At 32.2% G+C, this 15,408-nt stretch overlaps 1 protein-coding gene across 1 annotated transcript in view; it reads left to right on the forward strand.

The window, feature by feature from the left end:
• Positions 1 to 14,361, forward strand: part of LOC134274489 (melanotransferrin-like) — a 30,328-nt gene extending 15,967 nt beyond the window's left edge. Inside the window, exons 11-23 of the mRNA XM_062756771.1 lie at positions 5,750 to 5,880; positions 6,118 to 6,251; positions 6,350 to 6,448; positions 6,879 to 7,049; positions 7,282 to 7,466; positions 7,653 to 7,962; positions 8,275 to 8,521; positions 8,945 to 9,060; positions 9,179 to 9,295; positions 9,561 to 9,734; positions 12,499 to 12,693; positions 12,926 to 13,001; positions 13,104 to 14,361. Of these exons, the coding sequence (XP_062612755.1) occupies positions 5,750 to 5,880; positions 6,118 to 6,251; positions 6,350 to 6,448; positions 6,879 to 7,049; positions 7,282 to 7,466; positions 7,653 to 7,962; positions 8,275 to 8,521; positions 8,945 to 9,060; positions 9,179 to 9,295; positions 9,561 to 9,734; positions 12,499 to 12,693; positions 12,926 to 13,001; positions 13,104 to 13,356 (2,208 nt within the window). The 3' untranslated portion in view covers positions 13,357 to 14,361. The remainder of the gene's footprint in view (positions 1 to 5,749; positions 5,881 to 6,117; positions 6,252 to 6,349; positions 6,449 to 6,878; positions 7,050 to 7,281; positions 7,467 to 7,652; positions 7,963 to 8,274; positions 8,522 to 8,944; positions 9,061 to 9,178; positions 9,296 to 9,560; positions 9,735 to 12,498; positions 12,694 to 12,925; positions 13,002 to 13,103) is intronic.
• The last annotated feature ends 1,047 nt before the right edge of the window (positions 14,362 to 15,408 follow it).

Below are 15,408 nucleotides of genomic sequence, written 5' to 3' on the forward strand. Positions count from 1 at the left end.
GTTCAGTTCACAATCAAGAAAACAACAACAAAAAACAATACTACAGTGTATGTGTATATGATGTAAATTCAGAACATTTTATACCGACCGTATTCATAAGGCTTGGTTAAATTTTTGTCACTTGACATTTGAAAAATGCCACAGCTCAAAAACAGCAATGTTTAAGTGCTTGTACAATGTATTTTGAAGTGAAATATGCTTATAAATTTTAGCCAAAAATTAATTCCATACCAAATTATCTATTCATATAGATTAAAAACATAAATAACATTTGGAAAACAAAACTTAAATTTACTGTAGGCTTACTTTTTTTCCATATGGGATCATAATTTATGCTATGTACATAGTCACAAATTTTTCATTAAAATTCGTCATACCTAGCTCAAAGTATATCTAGACATGCAGAGAAGCGCAGTCTAGGGAGCCTGTGTAATTTTTTACCAAAAGGCAGCTGTTTAAAGTGTGTATGTCAGATGCATACTTTCAGGTTGAATGAATATTATAACCTTTTTGCTTCAAAATCTTTGTGTATAAAGTCATCTCTTGTACAGAAAGGCTGAAATTTAGGATTGGTGTACGTAAACTATTACCCTGGTATCATACATTTGCTTTGAGCATAATACTTTTAATTTTTTTTTAATACCAAATAAATCTTTTTTAAGGGGGGGGGGGATGTTTGATGGCAACAAATCTTTTTCTCTTGTTGGGATATGTGGTGGTCATTTGGGTTGATCGCAGGTGGCCAGATGGCTCAGTCAGTAGAGCATCTGACTGGAGAATTAGGGGACCCGGGTTCAAATCTGTGTCTGGTCCTCTGCATTTTCTCCTCTCCTCTTTGATTTGATGCTGTTACATGCCCTGGAACTGACAGGTGAGAGGCCTGCCAGGGATGAGCCTGGGTTGGGATATTTGAGAGACCAAAGACATTTAAAGGGGGATCGAGGAATGTGGCGGTCAATCAGGGTTGGTTCAATGGCCGGTTGCCAGAAAGCTCAGTTGCCAGTAGGTAGAGCACCTGACTGGAGATTCGGGAGGCCCGGGTTCAAATCCTGGTGTGGTCCTCTCCATTTTTCTCCTCTCTTGTAACAGATGTAATTTCATGGTAAACTTGTACAGAAAATTTATTGAATCAATTGCAATACACTGACAAAGTTATTGTTCATGGGGACATAAATTTGTGGGTAAGAGTGACAGTACATAACATCCGTGAAGATTAGTCCCCCATGACAATAAGTGATTTTACAGCATTTGATTATATTAAAGATGAGATTGTAATTTAATTCTTTTTGCTGAAAAAATGTGAACCGATTATAAACAAGTGAATATGTACAGTGAAAGAACAAGACAGCTATAAAATAACTGCAAAAAACAAAAAATAAAAAAAAATTCATTTCAGTTCATGATGAAAATCAGAATCAGTTAAAGAATTGATTGTAAAGGTGAAATTTAAATTTCGCGCTACCAGATTAAATAATTATGACTCATAGAATGACAAATTCCTTATATTCATACGCCCTTGTTTTGAAAGTTCACAAACTGTTCAAAAATGTATTGATTGAACCTATTGTGATTATTTCGCTTAAAATTGATTAAAAAGTAACACTAAATTAAAAAGTAACATGACACTTTGCTTAATACCTTATCTAGTTGACTAACACGTATAGAAATCGCGCACTATATTTGTCACAAAACAGGTGCGCGTACAGGTACAGGTAACCGGAGGCACAGTGTAAAGACCTGATGAGTGTAATGACCTGATTGACCTGATACGTTAATTTCAAAAAATAAATGATAAAATACCAAATAAAAATAAACTTTTATTATTTAATTTTATATATTATGTCATTTTCTATTATAAAACCAAAAAATAAAATTTTATAAGTCATTTATTTGCATGAATGGGAGATTATTCCAATCAATTCAGTGTAATGACCTGATATTTAGTGTAATGACCTGATGAACGTTTATGTTGTTTTATTAAATATATATCCTTTTAAAAACTTTTTTTCTTAAATTTTGGTTACTATTTGTATAATGTTTTAGTAAAAACATAAAAATTGCTTATATTTTGTATTTACAAATTTTATATTCATTTCAATTTTGCTACGGTGTAATGACCTGATATGGAATGACCTGATCTATATTGACAAGATACGTTAATTGCGGATCAGAAGATAAATACCAGGATAATTATTTTTTCAATTATTTCTTAAAACAGTTCAATCCTTCTTGTATAGAATTTTTTTTAAATATATATTTTTTTTTCATTAATTCATCGGTTGAGATATTTTTTATGTGCACATGGGACTGTGTAAGATGCGAACAATAAGGAATTAGATTATCATAAATATTATTATGGAGTCACTTTATTAGTTCTTTTTCTTGTTTAGAATTTATTTGTATGACTTACTAGTTTCTCTTTACATCTTAAAATTTGTTTATTTAAGTATGTATGACTTGCGCCACCTGTGGTTTTTGTCAAATTGAATAAATAAATAAATAAATAAAATACTTCACAAAGAAAAAACAATAGAATAACATGGCGTATTGATCTGAGCTTAAAAATTTAAAATACGAGATTAAGAGTAATATACATGATATTTGCTATTTATGTTCAAACTAATTTTTTCACCGATTTGGAATTAAAAAAGTCTTATGTTTCTATAGTTAAAAGTAGCTTTTAACTGTATCTGATATTTTTAAATTCCATGTCAGAAAAAAATCTGCTACAGTTTAAAATCTCGGATATCTATAAAACGCGATTGATTTAAATTGTGTAATTTACATGAAAATCATATCTTTTATAAAGTATCGAAACAAATAGAAAGATCTTTTAAAGTTTAATTTTAGTTAGTCTGAACATATAAAAAATATGCCTTATATGACTTAAAATGAAAAGCGAGTAACACATCATTAAAATAATCTAGATAAATCTAAGAAAATTAAGGAGTAGTGCTACTGCTCTTTTTCTGTCTAAGACAATCTTTTTAAAAAGAAGTCTTAATTATTCGTCCTTGTAATTTACACGCTTTAGAATTTTTTTTTTTTACATTACTGAACTATATTTTATTTTATTTTTTTTTCAAAAAATTTCGATGTTGAAAAGTTGTTTTAAGTATGAAAAATTTGTTATATTTTTTTTTAAATAAAATGTGTCTTACATTTTCTGCATTTTACACATGTATATACATAATAACAAAGTTAAATGTGTTTGTTTATCAATTCACACGAGTCTTGGTTTACCATGTTGACTGGGATTACACAGGTGACATACAGAAGCCATATCCAGGGGATTAACTTGGATAGGGGATATACACATGTACAAACAAGGGTGGGGGGGGCAGTGTCTCTTTGACACTATACATTTTCAATGAATTATTCTCTAAGAAAAGGTCACTTAAAATAAAAATAAATTAAATAAAAATTAAAAAAAAAAAAAAAAAAAACACATGCAAGTGCAAGGGTTAAAAAAAAGACATTTAATTTGTAAGTCTTTTAATGAATTAAAAAACACAACAAAAATTAAATATTATACAATGTATAATGTGGAAGATTATAAAATATTTATTTTTAATTAATGTGTTTTTTTTTATCGTTATTAAATTCTTATTAGAAAAAACATTGGCTATTTATCTATACATTCATTCTTTAAACAGTAGAATTTGAGATGAATACGGGGTTCATATCTGAATTGTTAATTAAATTAATTTTCCTATATGCCATTATAAATAATAATCATTACACGCTTGCTCTATATATATACAGTAAATATGAAAATAAAAATTTATTTTATTTTTTGAAAAAAGATAAATGCATAAACGTATGTGTAATAACTGAAAACTCAATTTTTATCTCACAAACATGTAAATATCTGTATGAACTATATTTCTTTGAGATCATGCTATCCATACATTACAAGATTTATCAGGTTATTGGATCAATCGTGTCGATCATTCAAATTTTAATTATAGAAAAATATTACCAAAAAATATCAGTTCATTGAAAAAATTATTAATTTTAACAAACATATTTTATTGTAATAAAGATTACACAAAAATGTTTCAACAGAAGTTCTAACAACTTATAGAACTCAGGTGGTTCTCAAATAAATTAGTGCACAAATGACTTTAAGGCTAGAGGGAGAAAAATCAAAAATTAGCACGTTCAAGTTTTTGTGTTATAGACAAAAATGATTAACGAAGTATGTCAATTCATTCAAAAGTATAGGTTTTCAGAAGAGAGATATCAGGTCAAAGAAAATTAATAATAAAAATTATCATGTCACATCAAAGTCAATATTTTCAGAAATTGCCAAAAGATTTCAGTAATTCATAAACATTAGTTATATATTAGTTTTCTAAAACTATATTACATGTACAAGTCAAATTCAAAATAAATAAAACAATTATATGCAAGATAATTTACTTAGGATAAATCCATCAGGTCATTCTTAATCAGGTCATTACCCGTTGAAGAGGGAAAGATACTTCAAAAACCTTTTTAAAGAATCCAATATATAAAATTTTATACTTTATACTTAAAGAAAATAATTGATTGAAACATATATAAATTTAGTATTACATCAATACCACAACATTTGTATATTAAAGGGGAAAACGTTCCATCAGGTCAATACACTAGATATCAGGTCTTTACACTCTTTCGAATGGGTTAAACATCATGTAAACCTCATATAACACCCTGAATGACAAAATTTTGTGACCAGATTGTATATTATATTGATATTAACAATTTTGAAAAAGATCTTTTCAAAATTCTTTCTGTATATTAAGTAAATAGCATTTTATATCTCATCAGGTCAATCAGGTCATTACACTTATCAGGTCAATACACCGTGCCGTAACCGGAAGTGAATTTGGAATGGCGTAAGAACAAGAAGAATATTCGAGGGATCAAAAACATGATGGGCACTTCCATCTATTTATTATTATTATATTTTCTAAGTTTTTTAACACTCAACAACGCCCAGACACAATGTAAGTTACGTTTACTCTTTCATATTCTATAGGTTTACTATTTAATTACAGGTGTGAAGTACAAATCCGGAAATGATTAATTTTCAGTAGAGTTTGTGTTGATCATCTTTATGTATATTTATCAGATTATCTTGTAATGCTTGGTCTTTTTTCTGCTATATACGTTAATCTGTAAGTTCTCTTTTTCCTACCTGCGGATCAGCGACAGGTGAGATTGTAGGTTGTTGTGTCCTAACTTCTCTCCAAAGCCTTACTCCTGAGGTTCAAATCCCATCTGTTAATGTTGTTGACTTATTTGAACAATGAACGAGAAAAACATACACACTTCACCTGATTGAATATTGACACAATTCACCTTAATGAATTTGCCATTTATAATTTGCAGGGTGTGCTGAATTGCAATATTTTAAAACATCTTTAATAATGCAAAGTTTTTTTTTTGTTCTCTTATGCAATTGAAAAAATGAGGCCTCTCCATGAATTTAGCAAAATTTTGTTGGAAAGGATTTTATTTTCACCATATGCATCTTCATAATGTTATTTTAAATTAAATGGACATTTTCTCTTTAAGCTTTAGTTGTAGTAGATGATTATTTTTGATATGTAGCTGGTTAATCTGGGTGGCAATGCAGATGCTTAATTCACCTGCTTTTTGTGGAACATTTTTTTAATTATATGCATTTAATATTGTATTTTTTTAAAATTTACATTATTATTTAAAAAAAAATAATATTCGATTGATAGATTTGCGTTGGTGTACAATATCAAGGGGAGAACAAGAAAAATGTCAGAAGCTGCAGAAAGTGGCTGCTGATTTGGTCCGAAGACAGGTGCCAAACTACGGAGTTATCCCCCTTGTAGAATGTGTCCGGGGAACAGATATGTAAATGTCATTTAAATTACCGAATTATTCATGAGTTTAAAAAAAATATTGAAGCAGTATTTTCTTGGTTCATTAAATAAGTACCATATAGGTCGAAAGTTCCACTTTGACTATTACCAGTATTTACCAATGTTTAATTTGAATTCATTTTGTGTTGCTTTGTGTACTTTTTAAATTTTTGAGCCCACTAAATTTGGGTGGTATGCATGTACTGAGATGTATGTAATACCATTGAAGGTATGACTGTATGAAGAAAATTCAGGATGACAACGCAGACATCATGGCCTTGGACACCGGTCAGGCTTACTTTGGAGGTCGCTACTACAACATGATGCCCATCTTAGCCGAAAAATACGATATCACTGGGACAGGTAAAAATGAGGAAACTTTAATTTTAAAATGAATAAAAATAAATGATCATATATATGAAATGTCTCGTTAATTTTTATGATGGATATTTTTCGTTTAGATGCTGATGCAGGAATGTATTACTACTCAGTAGCTGTTGCCAAGCGGGGATCACAATTTAATGTGTTTCAACTTCGAGATAAAAGAGCGTGCTTCCCAGGTTTGTATCCTACGTAGATGTCAGGGGTTAATACATGTCGGTTAATTATAAGTTAATGATACTACGCTTCTTACAAAAAAAGTATATTTATCAATTCAATATTTGTCACATATCTGGAGGGGGGGATGATTTAAAAACAGTAATTTCCTGTTTTAAGAGAAAACTGTATGTGCTGTAAACCAAATTTTCTTGCAAAATATCTATGAGTTTTTGGCCCTCCTCTGCTCTCAAATATTTCTCCCTGCAAATGCAAACCATCTCTTCATGTGTAATCTAGATTGTGTTTTCTAGATGATTTCCATCATTCTTTAAAATTGATTGTCTTAGATAAACTTAAAACTGATGAATCACAAACAAAATCACAAATAAAGATGTTTCAAATAAACTTGCTTTAGAATATAGTGTAACATATCTGAATTTTGTAATTCAGGAGTTGGAACAGCTGCAGGATGGCTCTATCCTATTGGAACATTTGTTCAGAAAAATGGAAACACTAACATAATGCAGGTTACTGAATGTAATGCCATCGTCAAAACGGCTACTGACTTTTTCCAGTCCATGTGTTTGCCAGGAGCTTTATCATCATTTTACAATCCATTTGGTGAGTATAGCTAAGAGGAAAAGGGCACCTGCTCAATTCTAAGACAGGTTGAATTTTTTTGAAATGAGAGTTTGCAGAAATTTCATATTTATGACAATATGTTGTATGAACATTACGTACACAGTCAGATAAAAAAAAAATATTAAAATTATTGATGTAGCTAAAAACAGTTTGTATTCAATGAGATAGGTATCCTGGCCAATAATTAATAAACTTAAAAATTTTATAAAAGGAAATAACCCAGCCCGCATTTGTGAGTTATGTCGAGGGAATTTGGAGAAGAAGTGTACGACAGATGACCCGTATGCTGGATACGACGGAGCCTTCAACTGTATGTCATCTGACGCTGGGGACGTCGCCTTCCTACGCCACGACACGGTCCAACAGATGTCTCTTAACTCCACTAACAGACCTGAGGTCAGCATTTAAAATGAGCTTTATAGACTTTAAAGTCAACTCTTTAAAATGTTTGGTTTTTTTCTTGGTAATTTCTACTCTTTGTGCCAATATTATTGCCATTGGGAGATATTTACTTAACTAGAATAGCTATATTGCTTATCAATGTCTTCATTGATGTGCATGTTATACCTGTTGATATTTCAGAATTATGAATTGCTGTGTCCTAATGGTATGAGATTGCCTGTGTCAGAGTATCTAACCTGTAACTATGGAAAAATTGTTTCCAACACTCTGATGACATCCTCTCTGAAATCCAAAACCGAGGTGCAGGCTTATAAAGCCTTCCTGCTTCAGGCCGCTGAGTGGTTCGGCCCTACAGGAGTTTACAGTGGCGAATTTAAGTTGTTTGATTCCCAGGACTGGGCGTACTTACAGAGGAGAAATTTATTGTTCACAGACAGTACTCAGACTCTGGTAGATGTTGGAGATAGAAACACGTACTATAGCTGGGTTGGTGAGTACATCAGAAAATACAATTATACATTGCTTGAATATATTAAAGTAACCTCTGTGTTCTTATTTGATAATAAGGATTAAAGTTTTGGTGCCCTGAGCATCATACAGTATTTGGATACATACAAGCCAATCATGCATGTAGATCAAAGCTGTAGGAAACTTGCATTGTCATTAAGCAGCATGAGTAAAAGGCTTTTACTAGATCCAAGATCTACTGTCTAGTTATCCGATTCTTTGTTTTATTTATTGGCATTAATTTCCTGGACTTGTAATAATTAGAACCCTTCATTTCCTACGTCTTTTTCCGTAGACACTGGTTTTTATGACATTATGGAGAACCTGAATGCCTGCCCCCTAATAGCAGCCAGATTGTGTGTTATCTCTAAACAAGAGAAGGCTAAGTGTGAGACGATGATGATGGCATTTAATGCTAAGGACTTGCGACCCAGCCTGGACTGTATAAGGGGCACCGGGACAGACCATTGTATGAAGCTTATCGCCCGCGGTGATGCCGACATGATGGTGCTGGATCCAGGCGATGTGTACTTAGCTGGAAAGTAGGTCAAACACTCAGAAGGCTTAATATAACTCAAATTTAAAATTCTGTGGAAAATGTCAATTGCAAAATCTTCTTGAGAAAAAAAATAATAGACGAAGATTTAAAATTTAGAAGCAATGTAAAGTTATGTTTTTTCCCCTTAAACAGCTAGTTCATGCTCAGTTTCACTGACTAGTGACTTTCTTTGTCAAAAGACAATAAAAAATTATGTTTAACATCTGACCTGTAACCTGTGTTAGGTTCAGATATGGTATCCGTATCAGATATATGGGTGGGGACAGTGTGGGTGATTGCTAACTTTGATTTATTTATCTTGGTGAAGAGTTTCTACCTTCGTTTGTAATATGCAATGCACCATGTTATAAAGTAAATTTCTTCTTGATAAACATTCATTATCATTATTCTTTCTTGATTTGTACAGGAAATATGGATTAGAACCATTTATTGTGGAAGATTACGGTAACATGAATGCTTCTGTCCATGTGGTCGCTGTTGCCAGAAAGAGAGACCATTACATGACATTGTTTAATCTCAAAAGTAAGTTAATGGCTGCTTCTTCGGAATCTTAATGGTAAAAGTAGTAATTTGTAGCACTTCTTTTCTTATTTTGAATTCTTCTTAAAAATTGGCCTAAATGTGAATAATTATTTTAAAGAAAAGAGAGCTTGCCTGCCAGGAATTGGACGAGGAGATGGCTGGGTCATCCCCATGAATATATTTATAGAAACAGAACAGTTCATCCCCCAGCACTGTACACTCTTTGAAAACATGGGTAATTGTTAAAATTTGAAGATGTTATTAATGATTAAAAGTTAATAGAAGTCTTAAAATATTTATAGTTGACTATTAATGAGAAATTATGAAGAGATTGTGGGCCATTTAAAAGTGATTTTTCCCAAGACCGTTAACCCTTAAATTTTAATCTTCAATGAAAGTCTCCCATGGGTGCCATTTTGTAAAAATCCTATGAATTCAGTTTTGCATCAGAGAATACTGTAAACTGAAGGAATTTTAATGATTACAATTTATACTTCCAGGTCAGCTGTTTATTCGGTCATGCATTCCTGGGTCAATGGACAAAGACTACAATCCTAACCAGAAGCCAGTCAGTCTGTGTGAGGGGTGCGCTGCGGGGGGATTCAGGAAGTGTCAGAGGACCAGCGAGGACCAGTACTACGGAGCCAGTGGGTCATTCCGATGTCTCGTAGAAAGTGAGTTATGGAGGGTCATTGTATGGCTCATAACGAACATGAACCACTAAAATAGGGCTGCCACGATTAACCAAAATATCGCAATCACAATCTTTCACAATCTTTCGGTTCGATACGTTTTTATGGGATTTCGATTCGATTCAGGTTTGATTTTTATGCGCCCAGATCGAAAGATCCAAGGCGTATATTGTTTTTGTCCTGTCTGTCTGTCTGTCTATCTGTTTGTCTGCAAACCTTAACCTTAGCCATAATTTTTGAACCATGAATGGTTAAGACTTCATATTTGGTATGCATACTCAACTAATTAAGCTCCTTCAAATGACACCAAGATCAATGACCTGTGACCTTGACTGTGACCTATATGCTACAAATAGTTTTTTTCAGCAAACTTTAACCTGCACCATAACTTTTGAACCATACAAGATAGAGACTTCACATTTGGTATGCATACACCACTGATTAAGCTGTTTTAAATGACACCATGGTCAATGACCTTGTGACCTTCACTGTGACCTGTGCGCTAAATGTAGTTTTTTTAATATTCGCCATAAGGCCATTCCAAATTTTTTCTATGTTTAGCGTCCGCGTGCGCCTTGGTTTTTGACACCCCATATGGGAAAAAACACACAACAAGAGGAGTCCTGAAATTAATAAATTTAGTCGAAATTTTTGAATTTTGTAAATTTCTCCGAATAATTCTGTACAGTAAGTTATATTGGGTGTATTGTAAGCATTTAATCCATTGTTTTTGTTGCTTAAGAATAGATATTTCTTCTATTAAAGCAGTTTAGTTAGATAAAATCATTTGAAGGACGCCATTTTTATGACTTTTAAGCTTGTGTTTTATGTTTTGGCTTGTGTGTTTTTTGCGAATAGGTAGGTAGGTTTTTTTTGAAAGATGAGTGGACGTTAAACAGAGACAAAACTTGGAATGGCCTAACTTTTGAACGAAGAAAGATACAGACTTAATATATGGCATGTTTTCTCCGCCAATTAAGCCCTTTCACATGACACCAAGGTCAATGACCTTGTGACCTTGACTGTGTCCTATATGCTAAAAATAGCTTTTTTGAACCTTCACCATAACTTTTGAACCATAAGGCCATAATAAAAATATTCCTAGATTCTCATCCCCGCCTGCCCCGATTTTATACCCCCGCCTCGATTTTTTTATTTCTGTTTTTCATCGTCTTAATTTTGATCAAGATCGGTATTCATCTACCATTCTATTTTCGTTTTAAATCCCGCGAAAGCCAACACAATTTTGACAGCTGAAAAGATGGTAATTGCTGTAATACATGCGTATATATTTTAAACAAGGGTCATTGGTTGAAAAAGATTGGTGATGATGTGAAGTAAGAGATAATTGAACCTTTACTATGACTTTTATTCGGGTATTGTAGATAAAATTACACGATTGACCAGGTCAATAAAAAATCTGCAAAATTGAAAAAATAAAAAACATAAAATAAAAGCCGCCCGCCCGCCTCGAATTTTAAAAAAAATCGGATGAGAATCTAGCAATTTATTTATTATGGCCTAAGAGGTAGAGACTTCATATTTGGTATGCATACTTCATACACTAATCAAGTTCTTTCAAATGACACCAAGATCAATGACATTGTGACCTTGACTGTGTCATATATGCTAAAATTATAGGGGTTTTTTAATTTTGTTGCCGCCGGGCGCATAGTGTTTCACAAACACATCTTGTTTCATACTAACATTTGCTGTTGTTACGCGCATTCTGATTGGTTAATCAGAAGAAATGATGGCAAGTCATGTTAAAGTAAACAAAAACACGAAAATGGCCGCGAAGAAGTTGACTTGGGACTACTTCCAAGTTCCATTTTCGACAGAAAGACGGCACAGAAGATAAATGAATTTACTAAAAGTCAACACCCATCAGCCACGTAATTCTGAATTTAGAGGAACCGACACAGTGCTGCGACTTTCCTTATTTTCTTTTTAATATTGACATCGTTTTGAATGTTAAATTATTATTGACATTCTTGTGATGACAGTTATGTGGTTAGGTGGTTTGATATCGTATTGGTGAATCAAAAATTTAAATCACAGCAGGGATCTTACCTTTTCTATTTTGGCAATATAGTCTTTGTAAGCAAATCACCAATACTTTTATGTTTAGCATAATATGAAATCATTGGTTTTGTTTGAAAGATTTGTTCGCATGTTTCATCTTTTAAAACCAATGATCAGTATTTTTTAATAATTTGGATTTCAGACATTTGATTCTTGGGTCATACTTTGTAATTAGAACATTAGGTATTTTCTTTGTTTTCTTGGCTTTACATTCCATTTTATCTTAATAAATCTTATAAAAGTATTAATCATTATTTATTAGAATGTCTTATGATCATGATAATCAAAGATTACAGATTTTATACAAAAAATTTTAAAAAATCTATTTCTTGTAATCGAACCGAAATTATTCGAAATCGAGGTTTTTGTTTGAACCGAATCGATTTGAACATTTTCTGATTCGTGGCAGCCCTACACTAAAAAGTGACATCATTAATATTAATAAGGAGTTCACAGTTTTTATTCACCACTGAATCATGCATGGCTTAACAGATTAACTAATCCAAGAATTGACAAGTTTTATTTAATCCCTGAATCAAATCAATGTATAAAATATATGCAAGCTTTACTCATAAAAGTCCTTATGGTATTTAAATTTTCTTATCCCTCTTTGATATATGGAAATGATTCCTCTACTCACTGTTGATATTATTTCTAACAGAGGGAGGAGACATTGCGTTTGTGAGACATCTGACGGTACGAGACAACACTGACGGTAGGAGACAGGCGATCTGGGCCAGGAACAGAAGATCCGACGATTACGAATTAATGTGTAAAGATGGCCGCAGAACCAACATTGACGACTGGGAAAACTGTCATCTAGGCCAGATACCAGCTAATGCTATAGTCACAGCCAGTAAGATTTCCCAGAAAATTATTATGTCATAAAATTATTTGATAGGTCTTTAGCATCTATATTTACAAAATTAATAGTTACCCCTTCATTTTCGATTTTTCCTTGGAGAGAGTTAACTTCATATTTTTCAAGACCATTTAATGATACATAGCCTTCAGATCATCTTTGTGTAAAATTTTATCCTTTTCGCTTTTAAAGATTATATTCATTGACGATTTTGTTTGATTTTCAGAGTATAAAAGTGAACAGGACAGAACAATATTTTGGAATCTCCTGAATTATGGTCAACAGTTTTTCTCCTCAGACATGTAAGTCTATTTTTGCTGTGACATTTCAAATGGACAAATTTATTCTTTTAAAGCATACATACGAACAATACATTGTTTGATTTTAACAATTTCATTTTACAGTGAGGGAGATTTCCACTTGTTCGACTCTGGTACCTGGTACAATGATTTAATATTTACTGACGATGCCGTCCGGTTAATGAAGCTGGACAAGAGCATGCAGGACTACAGGAATTATCTGGGTCAATCGTTCATCAACAAGATAGAGAATCTCCACCAGTATACGTGTGTCCCTGTCAAACCCAGCTCTTCATCTTCATTCTCCTTCTCCTCCATATTAATGGCAGCCATTGTTATTTCTCAGCTGGTTTTATAACACAGCAGGCAACAAAGTGATAATTCTTCATCCTATGGTTAAATGTTATGTGTGTGTGTCTTTCAGAATATTTCTTGTAAATTTTTCATTCTGAGTGAACGAGAATGTGAGACAGTTTTTTTCTGTGTTAATTGGTAAGAAAAACTGTGTAATTGGTAGAATCTATATGCATGTAACACTGTACAAATACATATCACATTATAGCCTTTGTAATATAAAGCTCTGTAGACTTTGTATATCTTTTTTATGGAGGTAAAGAATACAGAATTAAGTCCTTTTCATGATGGCAAATTCTTCCTCCAAAAAACCTCATTCAGGGAAAGGTTGTGCATTTTATTCTGTAAATCACCATATTATATAATTACACAATGAATTTCACTTAGCTAGTTATAGTAGTAGCTTTATCAACCAAAGTAAAATCAAGCAATAGGGAGAAACACCCAAAATAATCCACATTTCAGTTAAGTGTAGTCTTAACCCATTGATTCTATATTGACTCTTTTATTGACAATTCCATGTGATTTGTATAATTTTTATTTGTAAATATTCCACATAATTTTATCGGGTGCCATTTCATATGGAGTCTACTACATTCCATTGTTTAGACGTTTATATATTCTACACAAGAGTATATGTATTATCACTGTATGAATGAGAGAGTGCTTTTTGTAAATATATGTTTTTTTATATAAATCATTTTTTTATACTACCGGTAGTATGCAATTATTATGTATGCTCAGAGTCAGAATTGGATAATCAATGTACTCGTTATTCAGTAGCAGAATTAGTGATTTATATGATTTATACTCATCTTTACCAAATGTCACAGCACTCCGGAACCTTTAGAGAGAACTTTTTTTTAAAATCTTGATATATTATTCATGTACAACAATAAAGAAAAAAATTCTTTTCAGTTAATTTTTAAAAATTATTTTTGAACAAGTTGGCATTAGTTAATGTAATAAAGATGTACAGGATGATCCAACTAGACACAAATAAATAAATTGAAAAAAATCAGTTGTATCTTCTCTCTGTTTTGTATTGTGATGACTAATTTGTAGGAAGTAACTATGGTAATGTACAGTGAGCTTGGATGTGGCTTGCTAACTCAATGTATCAGTGTATATCATAAATTGCTTTTTAATTCCTCTCCCAACTGATGTCAGTTAATGCAAACAAATCTGAACCAAACATGGTTACAAAAAAGGATTTTTCTAAAAGGAAGTTGATAAAATAGCTGACACCATAAGGCATTGAAAAAGCATGTGCAATAAAGTAGCAAATGGGTTTGCAAAAGAAAGTGACTTGAAGGACTGAATCCTGCATCAAAAATCAAAATGATATACTGGTTGTATCCTGTATCAAAGATCAAAAATGATATACATGTACTATACTTTTAGTATGTTGATAACTATTATAAGAGAAAAGATAATTGTACTATGACCTACTTTTGGGTTGACCTGTGTGCCCCCAAACTCTAGATTTGGTGACTGACTCTTTATGTCATGGTGTTCAAAATAGAAAGTCTACTTGACAGATTTCAAATGTTAAGCCATAAAAATCAGAAAGTTGACCAATCTGACCTACATAAAGATCAATATATTGCATAGGCCCCAAGTGCATCAAGATGTTAAGCTAAAAGCTTTTGAAAAATAAATGGGACATAAAACTCAGAAATTAGGGCACTGTGACCTAGGTACTTTTCATTGCACTCATCCTTAAGTATTATTTATCAACTAATAATTTAAAACTGAGTTATATTGCATTCAATTTCTGTCTAGCTGTTAAGCTGTTGAAATATATTGTAATGTGTTGCTACAGTATGCATTTCTAGTATACATGTATTATGTTTGTCTATATCTGATGGAGACAAGAACTAGTATCAAAAATGTAAACCTTATCATATAATAAAATGATTTTTGAGGTTTTTTTTTACTTGGTCTACTTATGACTACACAAACCTGGTCAGGTTATGAGGTATTGGTTAGCCTCGGCCTCGGTCAACCAATATTTGACCAGGACGACAGGTCCATATAGTAATGCGTACAACTC

The sequence above is a fragment of the Saccostrea cucullata genome, unplaced genomic scaffold (genome assembly GCF_032062105.1).
Source record: "Saccostrea cucullata isolate Sc308-1 unplaced genomic scaffold, CSIRO_AGI_Scuc_v1 ctg692, whole genome shotgun sequence".
Lineage (NCBI taxonomy): Eukaryota > Metazoa > Mollusca > Bivalvia > Ostreida > Ostreidae > Saccostrea > Saccostrea cuccullata.